The 13,559-nt window shown below is 32.9% G+C and overlaps 1 protein-coding gene across 1 annotated transcript in view; it reads left to right on the forward strand.

Moving 5' to 3' along the window:
- ADGRV1 (adhesion G protein-coupled receptor V1) overlaps nucleotides 1-13,559 on the forward strand; it is a 286,177-nt gene that overhangs the window by 76,139 nt on the left and 196,479 nt on the right. Inside the window, exons 39-53 of the mRNA XM_032206748.1 lie at nucleotides 449-542; nucleotides 3,026-3,104; nucleotides 3,586-3,724; nucleotides 4,232-4,373; nucleotides 4,859-5,121; nucleotides 6,707-6,882; nucleotides 7,727-7,851; nucleotides 8,661-8,827; nucleotides 8,912-9,055; nucleotides 9,608-9,715; nucleotides 10,266-10,518; nucleotides 11,159-11,281; nucleotides 11,470-11,692; nucleotides 12,122-12,326; nucleotides 13,304-13,450. Of these exons, the coding sequence (XP_032062639.1) occupies nucleotides 449-542; nucleotides 3,026-3,104; nucleotides 3,586-3,724; nucleotides 4,232-4,373; nucleotides 4,859-5,121; nucleotides 6,707-6,882; nucleotides 7,727-7,851; nucleotides 8,661-8,827; nucleotides 8,912-9,055; nucleotides 9,608-9,715; nucleotides 10,266-10,518; nucleotides 11,159-11,281; nucleotides 11,470-11,692; nucleotides 12,122-12,326; nucleotides 13,304-13,450 (2,388 nt within the window). The remainder of the gene's footprint in view (nucleotides 1-448; nucleotides 543-3,025; nucleotides 3,105-3,585; nucleotides 3,725-4,231; nucleotides 4,374-4,858; nucleotides 5,122-6,706; nucleotides 6,883-7,726; nucleotides 7,852-8,660; nucleotides 8,828-8,911; nucleotides 9,056-9,607; nucleotides 9,716-10,265; nucleotides 10,519-11,158; nucleotides 11,282-11,469; nucleotides 11,693-12,121; nucleotides 12,327-13,303; nucleotides 13,451-13,559) is intronic.

Below are 13,559 nucleotides of genomic sequence, written 5' to 3' on the forward strand. Positions count from 1 at the left end.
TATCATTTAGAAAGATGGTTTCAATCTTAATATTAAAATCACAAGGGATCAAATAGTCACAGAAAACATCTCTACCTCTTGTCTAAAGGTAATAAAGTTGTCTCATTAAAACTTTACTAACTATCTAGTAGTACCTAGAACAGTGTGCTTCATGGCTGGCTACAGGCTCGTTGTTGGAGATACATGCCTCTAAAATTGGTCAGTAATTTATTTGCAAGGATAGTTTATCATCGCCACAGGATCTTTTTCATGATATATAATGTCTTACTTCATAATTCTTTCATGATAATCAGTTTCAGACCCAATAAAATTATTTCAGGAAAACAAAAAAATGAATTCCAGTGTCACAGTAATATTAGAGACTTGTTGTGTGTTCCTTTTTGTTGACTTTTGTGGAAGTTTCTTAAAGGAAAATGAGAAGAGTATGTATTGCATTTGTGTTTTGCAGGATGATATACCAGAGGTGCAAGAATTCTTCTTGGTTAATTTAACTTCAGTGGAACTCATCATGAACCATTCAACATCATCCCCACCTAAGCTTGGTAAAACATCTTATACCAAATTATTTTTACTTTTCCTTTTTAATGGTTTAGATTATATTACCTTGGGAGATTATCATTATTCCTCTTACTTACCAACTGTTACCAATGGTTATTTAGAAGAAATATCATAGAATATGAAATAGATTTATATTTATACTTAATCTCTTGCTTTTTAAACTCTGGGAAAATTACAAACTAATTTTCATAGAGGAGTTAGTAATTATCAGTTGGAAAGCACAATTATTTGAAAAGTTTATTGGTGATTTTTTCATCTGATTTTCATTTACAAACTGCAAAACGGAAAAAAAAAAAGTCAAAAAACCCTTTATGTGGCTACTCTGCTCACTCATTTAAAAGTCTGTTTTTATTCTTTTATCACTTTTAGGAAACATATTTTATGGTTTTCCTACTCTTGCAATGATCTTTATTATTTGCTTAGTCTGCTTCTCATTTTGCTTCAGTAGAATAGTAGTCCTTGGCTTTAAGAACTGTTGGATTATCCTGTGGTACTAAAGACTAGGTATATAATTTCATACATCTTCTTTGACTCTTTTCCCTTTTCTTTGCATGCTTATAGAAGTGACTGAGTTAATTCGTTACAGATTGAAAGGTAACTTGCAAGACTCACTGCCGATTTGTGAATAGTTGAGTCTAAAATATGAAAGGAGTAGCATGTAAGAATGAAGGATTCATCCAAACTAAACTGTGTTGTATAATCTCACTTTCTCTTTGTCTGTCTCCTTGAACCATGACCATTTAACACTGATGTGATACTGCATTGGGTCAGCTTTACTTACAATGAGAAAATAATAGTTTTAAGTCATAAGGCAAAAATGTGTTCACATAACATGTCACAGTGAATTCTGTTATCAGCCAGTTTTTTAATCTTGTTTTCTGCATTGGTGTGTTTTTATTTGTTATGGTTGAAAATGTAGGTCCTAGTCAGGGCCACGCCTTCCTTCAAGATTTCTAGCAATCCAATACCCTATCCAAGATACTTGAACGAGTTCTAATGAGGGGTCTAATATCAGAAGAGATGTGTATTCTGCATGTGTTACAGGCATGTAGTCAGTTCTACACATCTGGCTTTTATTGCATGCAGTGCTGCTGCCATGGCCATCTGTATGCCCTATGTTAAGTAAGCCTGCTGTCTGTGATGAACAAGTGAACATGCCAAGCTTAAGTGACCTATGTTTCTGATTGAGGTTTCACTCAAACAGCATAAAGATAGTTTTGCTATTTTGTCCATTCTGCTCTTGAGAGCAAACTCTTAGAGATCCTGGGTGAACAGATCTGACTTCAAAGTGACATGGGAAAATGCGGATAAGGAGTGAAGCAAAAATGTCTGTAATTACCAGAACTCCCTCAGGATTCGTAAACCTCAGTAACATTTCTGTTGTCTGTGTAGAGCTATTTTCATCTCTACCTCATAGTGACAGGCTTAGATTCATGGTAATAATCTTCTACTTTTGTTCAGTTTTATCTGAATTGATGGAAAAATGTATGTGGATCTAAATATAATGTACTTATGGCAGACTCAGTGAAGTCAATTTGGTTTTAGAAAGTAAGCTGAAGTTTATAAAAAGTAAACTGAAGTAAGTTAAGGTAGTTGTGTGGTGCTGTTGTCTGAAAAACAACAACCTATTTTCTGAGAAGTATTAAGTTTTGACTGTAAAGTTCTGGTCTCTGAAGTTAGTGGACTTTTCTGACATTAAACTATTATTTGGAGTTTTTCACACTGCAGTGTATTCAATTACTATTTCAGGCTAATTGTAAATATCTGTATGTCTTTATGGAGCAGTAAAGTATGCAAAGTACTGTATATTACAGTATATACTGTATACTGTATATACTGTAAAGCAGTAAAGTACTGTATATTACAGTAGTATATATGTAGTGTATATTACAGTACTTTACTGTAAAAAAAAATATATTTGTGAACACCCCACAAATAAATTAATAATTGTATATTTGTAGTGGAATCTGAGGTGTGCCATTAGGATGTATGATGAGGCACTGAAGCACGAAAAGAAGATGAACTACTGAATCATTTATTATTCTTCCTTATTGTCTTTCTCATACTCAGAATGGCACAGTCTGCGAAATGTTGAATGTCATCATAATAAACACTTATAGTGAAGACAAATTAAGATTCCATTGCAAATCTAGACTTTATTATTTCCTAAAGTTTTATGTGCTCTTTAACTTTCTAAATTTGCTTTTTCTATTTCTTTCTTTTTTTTTTTTTTTTTTTTTTTGGTATGCATTATTAAATATTACAGTGCTAATTCTAGACATGTTATTGCACTTCTAGTAGTAAGGACTCGTTCCAGTTATCTTAGCCACTCCTATTTTCTCCTACACATATTTTTTTTTTGGAAAGAAACTCTAATATTAGTACAGATTAAATAATTGATCCTTGAAAATCAAGATAATTGATTTTATTGTTCTTTAATTTTTTGTCTTTCTGTTTTTCCTTTTAGATGTGGAAGGTTTAGCTTCTCAAATTGTTATTGATGCTAATGATGGTGTAAGAGGAGTAATTGAATGGGAAGGTACCAAGTAAGTCTCGTCTGAAGAACTCACTGTGCCAATTAGTGATTGGTATTGCCCATTTTCTTTCTAAAAGTAAAACTCCTGTTAAAAATAAGGCCATGTCTTTGAGATGGTAAAGTAATCATTCAATTCAGCTGAACTAGAAAGTGGGATTCCCACACTGAAAACAAAATTTACTCTTCATCTAATCAGAATTCTTTTACTTATTACTACTTCCACTGTTGTCCTTTTATATTACCAATTTGCCTAACCTCCCCAGCCTGCATCAACTCTTCCAGCCTCACCATTCATACAAGAAAACAAACAAAACAAAACAAACCTCCTGTTACTTAATTCCATGTAGATAAGAAAAAAAAAAAAAGTAAAAAGGATGCGTTAGAGAACTATAATGTAGGGAACAATTCAGAGTAGAAATGTAATAAAAATATACCATCTTTTTTAAAAGAACATAATCAGTGAACATTGAGAATTTTTATTTTTATTTTAGATTTGAAGTTAGTGAATCTCATGGGAATCTGACAGTAATGGCTTACCGAAACAGAGGATCATATGGCAATGTGTCTGTATTTTTTTATGCCCAAAATTTGGAGGCCCAACTGGGTTTGGATTTTAATGTAACCTCAAGGGTAAGAAGCAACTCTAAATCTAGTACTTTTTATTCTTTCAGCTTCCATAAAAGAATATCTTCTTGATTATTCTGCCGAATGATCAGTAGTGATGCTAGATGTTTCAATTTGTTTCAGTTGCTTTGGAAACCTGAATAGAATGAAATAAAAATATTCTTATTCTTACTATTTCTTTCTTTCTTTTTTTTTTAATATTTTTTAATATAAAGCAAAATGTAAACATTCAAACATCTATTTCAAATTTAATTTTGATTAGACATACAAACTTTTTCATAGATGATTTTTGCAACAGGACTTTCAAAATAAATTATTCTTTCTTGTCCTCATTCTGTAATGTGCTGAACCTTTATATCTCTGATTCAATCAGTTTATAAGGAACAGAGAATATGGCTCTTCATATGCTTTCCCTTCTTTCCTATTTCACAGAATTCTGTTTACCATAGTCAAAAATTTATGTGTGCTATTAACTGATGTAAGTATTCGGTGCTTTATGTGTTTCAACGCTAGACTCTTTTTTTTGCTGATGGAGAAAGGCATAAATCTGTTGATGTCATGATTTTTGATGATGAGATTCCTGAAGGTGATGAGAAGTTCCAGTTAATTTTAACAAATCCATCTCTGGGGCTGGAATTAGGGGAGAACACAACAGGTAAAACTTAGTTTTAATGTTCCATTTCTTTAGAATTCTGTGGCACACATTTTAATTTCACTTTTCTGAATAATCATATTTCAGAAAGCACCATTGCCCTGCTATGGTGAATCTTTATACTCCTTTGGAAGGTTCTGAAACATCCCTGTGAAATCTGTGCAATTAAAAAGTTATATGTAAAGCAATGAATCAAAAAGCACGAAGATGAGTTTTTCAATGTGTACTACCTCACTGAACTGAGGTCTTTTTAGAGATTTCCTAATCCTTTTCTAGGAGAGGCTATATTCTTCCTGTCTAGAAATCTTCCTAGTTAAAGTGAAATGCCTTCCCATTCTCTTCAGGTAATGTCATGGACACATAAGCATTATATACACACTAAAGGAAGAATGTATTTGTGTTTATGTTATGTATTATGTTACTATATAGGTATATTTATATTTTACTGTGTTAACCAAAGAATATTTTCATTATTTCTTTTTCAAAAGCTACAATTACTATACTTGCCAATGATGATGGCCATGGAGTTTTGTCATTCAATAACAGTGATCACTTCTTCCTGAGAGAGCAAACGTCTATCCATTTGATGGAAAGTGTAGCAGTATTGAATATTATCAGAGAACCACCTCAGGGAATATTTGGCACTGTGACTGTTCAGTATCTTGTAAGTGAGATTAATTCTTCAGAGGCAACAATGGATTTGACCCCTTCTCAAGGATATATTGTGCTCGAAGAGGGAGTCAGGTTCAAGGTAATATACTAGTTATTACCAGAGAAGTGTAGGAGGCTTTTTTTTGGAAATATTGGAGATTTCAGAAATGTCTGTGCTTTATCTTGTTTATTTTTCCTTCTTTTTTTCATTCATAAAGTGAATTGAGTCATGAGCTGTGACTGATTTCCTGTTATTATCTGATGTGTGAGTGTGTGAAAATTAAATGGGCTCATCTTTAGGTGTTTCTCACTTTGTAAGGGTTGAGGTAAATTGAAAACAATGCACTGTGTAGATAACATTCACGTGTGCTTTGGAACAGTTCTTTTTATATAGCAGAAATGTAAACTTACTTTAAATTAAAGTGATAATTTACAAGCCTAATAGTTAAGATCAAAGTAAAAACCCCATTCTGTAATTTAACATTTCAGTTAGTCTGAACTAAATGGAATGTACTGCAACAAATACAAAAAGTAGAACAGTTGTCTGTCTTAGAATTGGAAAATAACTTAAGTATTAAGCTCACTGCCTCTATACTGTCCTCAAAAGAATGTCAGCTAGAAAATGAAGTAGCTTGTGAATCCTGACTCTTCTAAGGTTCAATCACAATTTGATTTATTTATTTTTGCCAGTAAAGCTGGTGAAGCTAGTGTTAGCATATTACAGGCAATAGGATAGAAACTGAGACAAACAAACTTGGAAACACTGGTTTTCAATTTCTGGCCTTTAAATGCATTTGGAATCACAATGCAGCAGATCTACATGAAGTTGGAGCCTTCTTAATATAGTTGGTAAATATGGTTTATTGTGGAAATGAACAGAAATATAAAACATTGTAAATTTTGTATTATTTCCAAATGCATCATCATTAACTTTTTATTCTGTACAGCAATGCTATGTTTACCTCTGAAATTTTTTGCTTGTTTGGGTAGTGTGAAGGATGACAGTGCGCCCCAAATGAAAGTGAAGCACTTAGCTTTCTCTAGATTGCTCTTTGCTAGTTTGAAGTTGCCTTGAGAAGACTTGATCTTTGTCCACAGTGGTGTAGGAGGGGGAAAGAAGCATGGAAAGAAAAGAGCATTTCAAATCTCTAGTGATTCTTGCTTTTATTTTATTTTATTTTATTTTTTTCCTTTTCTTGACAGCACCAGTAGTGAGATTACCCTGTTTCCCTGAAGATAGCTTAGTTGCCAACTAAAATAAATTAAAACCAACTTAACTGATTACACTTATAGTTGTGTTGTGACTATAAACTACCAGAAATGTATGGAATAAATAGGAAACGAAAGTATGAAATTAGGATCAAAAACTTCAGGATAATAAGGTGAGAAAAGGAAGAAAAGAACAACAGCAACAAAAAAAAGTGAATATGCTCGTCTTAATGTTGCACCAATAGAGGCCACTGGAAGGATGGCTTTAGAACCTGAAGACCTTTTAGTCTGAACTCAGTCTGAGCTTGCCTCACTTCTGTCCTATCCAGCTTCATACGCTGCTCTTCTCCTGCTATGTTATCCAAAGCCTTAGAGTGAAATAAAAAAAAAAAAATAAAAGGTAGCACATTCTGATAGAGCTGTGTCATCATCTGTTATCATGTCTCTGTAACATTGTATGCTTGTTTTGTTATCAGACGCTGCATATTTCTGCGGTACTAGATGAAGAACCAGAAATGGATGAGCACTTCATTGTCACCCTGTTCAATCCAACTGGAGGAGCCAGACTAGGCACGAGAGTGCAAACTATGATTACAGTGTTACAAAACCAGGCTCCACTAGGGCTTTTCAGCATCTATACAGTTGGAAACAGGTACTGTACACTGATCAGTAAAAAGGAGATAGTTGCTCATACTCCAAAGAGATAACATTTCTCTGCAATTTTGTATTTGATGAATCCCATTAAAGAAATTCAGCAACTCAATTTGTAAATCTGTAATTTTGAAAGGTATTGTGAAATACTATTACTGCTAAACAAAAGAGTAGAAAAATGCATAAAAAGGACTATTCATAATCCAAAATTTCAATTTATTTATATATTACTATTTTTCTTTATAAACCAATACTTCACTAATGCCTACATATTCCACTGATAGTATTCCATGTTAAAAGCTCCAAACCTCATATCAGTCTCCAGGAAGTCATACGTTTTATAATTTACTTTCATTTTTAAACCTGTACAAAATATACTTTCACTGAAGGCTGTTTTTCAGAAGCAAGTGACACATATGGAGTGCCATTTAAAAAAAAACATTCAGCTGAAACCATATCGATTAAAAAAAATATTTAAATAGAAAGCATATGTGTGCTATTTTATTAATACTTTAATATTTATAATTAATATTTTATTTTAATTATTAACATTAATATTATCTAAACATTTATTACTTAAATTTAATATACTTAAATTTCAGTCTGGTTAAAGATTTTGTTGAATTGCCTATGATTTTGCATGATTGTGGCAAGGATCATTAGGAAACCCTAATTAATGTAGCTACCAGTCCATCAGATACTGAAACACATAATTGATATTTTATTTTTATTTCTGTTGTATATTCTGCATCTGGAATTGTATAGTAAAAATCTTATTTCTATTACAGCAATGAATATACAATAAATTTTTTTTTTTTCCTTATTTTTATGATTCTCACATTTAGGACAAATTTCATCATAATTGAAGAAGCCAACACTACAGCTTATTTGAAAGTTTCACGGAGTAATGGGCTTAACGTGTCTGTGAGTGTTGAGTGGGAGACATCATCAGATACTGCATTTGGCATCAGTACGTTCACCTTACAGAGAATGTTCACTGCTTTTGTAGAAGTGGAGATAGTAAGAGAGTAGCCAAGCATACAGGAGATGTAGCTTGGGAATGTAAATTCAAGTATTCAGACACAATTCATTTAGTATTTTCCTATGTAAGATTTAGTAGATAGAATACTTTAGCTATTTAAGAATCACCAGCCACTTCTGCAAGAGTTTGACCAATATGAACATTATTGTCATTAGCTTTTTATTTATTTATTTTTGTGTGTGTGTTTGTGTGTAATAATATTTGTTCTGTACTACTTGTAACTCAGGATCTTTCTAACACATTATAAATGATATGTGACATGCAAGAGTTTAGCTTCTGGAGTTTAGTTCTGATGAGATGGTGCTCAGAGACCGTCTTGGAGTAAAAACATGAACATGTTGTAACTAGGGAACAAAACATGAACATTTTGTAATTTCTTATTTCTGTGTCTTTTTTTTTTTTAATTTTTTTTTTTACAATTTGCTATCTAGCTAATTTTCTTGTTAGCTAAATTCCAAGATAAATTATTAAGACTCAGACTCAAATTGCCTATGCATCTTCCATGTGCAGTTGCAATGAATGAAAAATAATACATTTACTGTTTAACTCTCATTATATCCTTAGTATTGTAACATTTCTATGTATTTATATACACTTATACCAAATACACAACTTCAACATTTCTGATACTAGGTCTGGTTTTGGCAGGTAAATAATGGGAATGGAGTTGGAAAAGATCTCAAGAGTAATATAATAGTAATTTATTTATTTATTTATTTATTTTAACTATATTGCAGGGGGTGGTATCAGTGTCCTATCTGTCTTGCAAAGTTTTGTGGAAGAATCAGCATCTGGTTGGTGTTTCTTTACCTCAGGAGAAATCCTGTACGGTGTTCTGTTGCGTATGCCTCCAGCTTTGTTTTCTACTGTCTACCAGTGGAAAGGTGTATTTGTTCCTGTTGAGGTAAATGTTTGTTTTTGAACACCAGACATGCTACTAAATAATGAATTTAAGTCACAATCTTACTTTTTTTTAATCTTCTCACAGAATTTCAGTATGTGGAATCCTACAAGTTGTGTGTCTTTCCAAATTGGAGGCTCTTCCTACCTTGTGGTTACTCATGGAGGAGCCACGCAGGGAGCTTCTAACAACAGTGTGTATGCATTCATGCCTGGACACAGATTGTTGTGGGTAAATCTATTTTAATTTTAAAATCTTAAAATTGTATGGGTTGGCAAGGACCAAAGGAGGTCCTCCAGTCTGGCCATGTTTTAGAAGAAAGCACTCTGTGTGACAAGAGTTAGTTGTGTCCTAAAATACTACATGACTTCAGTGATGTAAGTTTGTCATAGTCGTTTACATTGTTTATATTTTTTACATATTTGCATTTGAGGGTACAGGGAGAATTGCCTGGGAAGTGGGGGAAGAAATTCTCAAGCAATAGAAGTCTCAAGTCATAGAACATTTTCTGGAAAATGTATGATAAGTTATGTTAATTCTGTACATCAGCTGTTTTTATAGATATGTATATTTGAAGTTTTAAAAAAAAATTTAAAAAGTATTTAATGTATAGTTTTTTCATGTATATTTTTTTATAATTTTGGAATTCTTAACATTCTATGCGTACTTTGTCTCTATATATACAATGTAATATAAAATGTCTATATATACAATGTAATATAAAATGTATTTGTTTATATACATATGTAGATCAACATAGTCACCCTCATATTTCCCTCATAGATACAGACTCTGTCTGTTCTGGATACCAGACATGTGAAACATTTTGCAGTGGAGGAAGAAGACTATTTGATTATTGTGAGTCACACAGACAGTTCCAGTTCCATCCAGGTTTGAATATTCTTCAGTCTTCTCTGGCTTTAATCTGGGTAGTTTGCTTAGTTCTGAAAGGATAATGAAAGGAAGTAAATCTATAAGCATGTATTTCTGTTTTTTTTAATTAATTAAAAATAATTTCAATTATTTTTGTTTCTATTGGAAATTTATAACAGTTAAAATTCCAGACTTGTTTGGATGTACAAATACTCTCTACCTGAGTGTATAATTCACATCTGGTTTGTTTTTATTGCTAGTGTTATTTCAGTTTTGAAATGTAGCATGTAAACAAAGAAATAGCTTCTGAACATAAACCTGTTCCTCTGAAGAGCAGGCACAGCTTCTTGCAGTAGGGTTAATTACCCTGTACTTACCAGTGGGCTTCTACTTTAAAGTACAGTCCACCTAAGAATACAGGAATTCAGTACATAAATCTTCCCAAATCCAAAAAGACCATAAATCTTCCCATTTTTTTGACATGTCATTTAGTTTCAGTTCTCTCGGTGCCAATTATTAATAGATAAAGAAATTAAAATATAAAGAAAAGATTTTTGTATTTCCACAGGTTTTCCAGTGGAATAAAGACATATTTGTGCTGCATCACCAGCTTCCACTTAATGGAGTTGTGGACATAGCCCTGTTTCCTAGAGGAGGCTTTATGTACCTGTTAGTTTCTTTGTCAAATACCAGCCAAAACATGCTCTTGTATCAGTGGTTGAACAATGAGTTTAGGAAGCTTCATCAAGTACCAGCAAAGGAAATAAAACATATGGACTCCTGGATTTCTGGATCTGATATCTTTGTAATTATTGCAAAAGGTATTTAGCAGAAAACAAAGAATGAGTTTTCTGAGTATACAATGGCTTGTTTGATAGCAAAGCTCTTTGTGGTAAAGGAGTTTAGAAAGCTATTGGAATCACTTGATTGGGGGGTTCGGGGGGGAGGGACAGTAGTCAATAAGCATTTAACCCTAGTATTTTATGAAAGTAATCTCTACTTTTTCTCTCAGAAAATAAAAGCCTTGTGCTTGTTCTCAAATACTTACAAAACAAACAAAATGCTTTCCTAGTAACAATGGGAAATAATAACTATATTTAATCTACCTGCTTATCACACTCTTTCTAAGCTTTTCTGAGCTTTGTGCCACACACAGATCACTAGTCAGCAAAGTACACATGTATTTTATTACAAGTTTGATATTTTAGATGTCATTTTTTCTCTATGGCTACTAAAAAGTTTTTGTTGCAGTCCACGGGTTTCTTTGCAATTAGATGTTGTCTAAAGTCAGTCTTAATGTTCTTGCATCAAAGTTATGCACCAAATAATAAGGCAAATAATACAATCAGTTTCACTTCATAATTAAAGCTGCCAGACACTGGCTTTTGAATGGCCACCAGTGTGTGATTTAACTAAAAGGCAGCAAAATAATGTGAGCTTTGTCATTTTGTTCCTTGGTAGAATCTGGAAATTCTTCTGAAATTTTTGTCTGGGAGACAGGGCAGTCAACTTTTAGACACTTCCAGTCTCTTCCAGTCCATGATGTAAGAAATATCCATGTCTTCATGCCTCCTTCAGGTTTAGGTAAGACTTAAATGAAAATTTTTGTTCAAATCCTAGCATATAATGCATGTCCTTATTTTTTTTTATGTATTTATCAGATCTTAAAAGTCAGTTTAATCAGTGTTCTGCAAGGAGCACTTCTGGCATTAAAACAGTAACTTTTAAATATATCACTAAACAATTATTTTCTGCCTCTTTGCTCCATGTAGTCCATGTCCTCCTAGCTGGTAAGGATATAACAACGCTGTATGCTTGGAACTCTGAAGCGAACCAGTTCTCTGTAATGCTGGAAGGCCCATATGCAGATCATATCACTTCAGTTACTGCAAGGTCTCTGAACATCAGCAAGAGCTTGATTGCTTTGTCTGCCAACTCCAGCTCACAGATTTATGAACTGACCACTATTTCCAACCAGTCTGATTTTATACCAAGGTAGGTTTTTTTGTTTGTATAACTTGTCTGAGACACCTTGAGTTTCGTTTACTGTGATACTTATTTGTGATAGTGGAGACTGTTGTTTCTTCTACATGGTGACCTACTTCATTAGTGCTAAAGAGATTTTATTCACAGTTTAAGATAAGCTGCAGTGGAACAGCCTACAATTGGTTTTTAAAATATGAGGCAAGAGAGAACTTGCAGTCATGACTTAATTTTTAACAATCTTGTATTTAGGACAAATGAAATTGCTTTCATAATTAATTCCAGTTATTTTATGATCTATCATTATTTTGGTAAAGAAAATTTCAACCTAAATTACTGCCTGAATAAAATAAGCAATAACTGCACGGGAAAAAATGCTCAAAAATCATTAAAGATCTATCCTAAATTTATAATTATTTGATATTTGTGTTTTTATGCTAGTTCAGGTGAATTGATATTTGAGCCTGGGGACATGGCATTTGTGATAGCTGTCAATATCCTTGATGATACTATCCCAGAGGAGGAAGAATGTTTCACGGTGTGGCTGAAAAACCCTAAGGGAGGTGCAGAGATTGGTGCTCATGGTTTTGTTAACATAATTATTCCTTCCAATGACAATGCATATGGAATCATTGCATTTGCTCAGGTAAAAATTATAAGGTAAATCATTCATATATATTTATATAATTTTTGAATAATGGGAAACAAACAAACAATAAAATGGAGAATGTGATAGGATGGTTTTTCTAAAGTCTTCTAGTAATGTGTCAGAAACTTTTTAGTATCTACTTAGCATTGCTATGTGATTATAAAGGCCACAAAATGATAGAAAATAAGTTCCACAGTCTGTCCCTATTATGAGATTTTTATAATCCCCTTATATTTACAATAACATATTAGTTTGCTGACTTAGTTTGGCAACAAACTAAAAATTCAGTTTTCAGATGTCATATTTTATAGCATGGTATAGATGCTACTGTTTTTTTAATCAAGGGAAGTCAGTAAACAAACCAGAAGATACTTTTCCTTCCAAAAAGTATGCTAATTGGTTTATGTCATGAGGTGAGCCAATCTCTCAGAACAAACTGATTTATTTTGAAAAAATGTCAGACTGAAAGTTGCATCTGGAGTGGTTAATTCTTAAATCAGCAAACACAGTAGAAGACATCCAGAGAGTGATATGGTAAATGCATACTGAAGGTATGAAACAGAAGAGTCATCACTGAAATGAAACTTGCATCTGGGCTAGTGTGAGATGGATGAATAACAGAAAAATAACAGCAGTAAATATACATCTCTTTTGAAGTTCCAGTTATTTGTTGCCTGCTTCATACATTTTGGACTTAAAATACTATACTCAAAAAATAGATTAGGACTTTTTTTTTTTTTTCTTTAAGTTAAAGAGGCTTGACATTTTAAATTCTAACATGCATGAAACCTGGGAGTATTGAGTACCTCATTAGGTCATCTTCATTTAATCAATGAACATGTACTTGGCTACTTAATAGTATACCAGTTCATTGATGCCTGATACTGCTGGCCTACTTTGGATACCAAGATCCCTAAATAAACTTTTATTTAAAAGAAAATAATCTTAAGGTTCTGCTACTTCATGTTTTTCAGAGTTCTTTATTTAAGCAAGTTGAAGAAATGGAACAGGACAGCTTAATCACTTTAAATATTGAACGCTTAATAGGAACATACGGAAGAGTTACAGTAGAGTGGATAGCCAATGGGAGCACGAGTGATGTATTCCCAGCTTCTGGAATGGTATGTAATAAAATCTGTACTAGAGGATCACTGACTACATTGCCTCAGATGGTAGGTGCAGGTCCTAAACAAGGATAGCACACATTAGATTGTCCTGGTCTGTTAATTT

The sequence above is a fragment of the Aythya fuligula genome, chromosome Z (genome assembly GCF_009819795.1).
Source record: "Aythya fuligula isolate bAytFul2 chromosome Z, bAytFul2.pri, whole genome shotgun sequence".
Lineage (NCBI taxonomy): Eukaryota > Metazoa > Chordata > Aves > Anseriformes > Anatidae > Aythya > Aythya fuligula.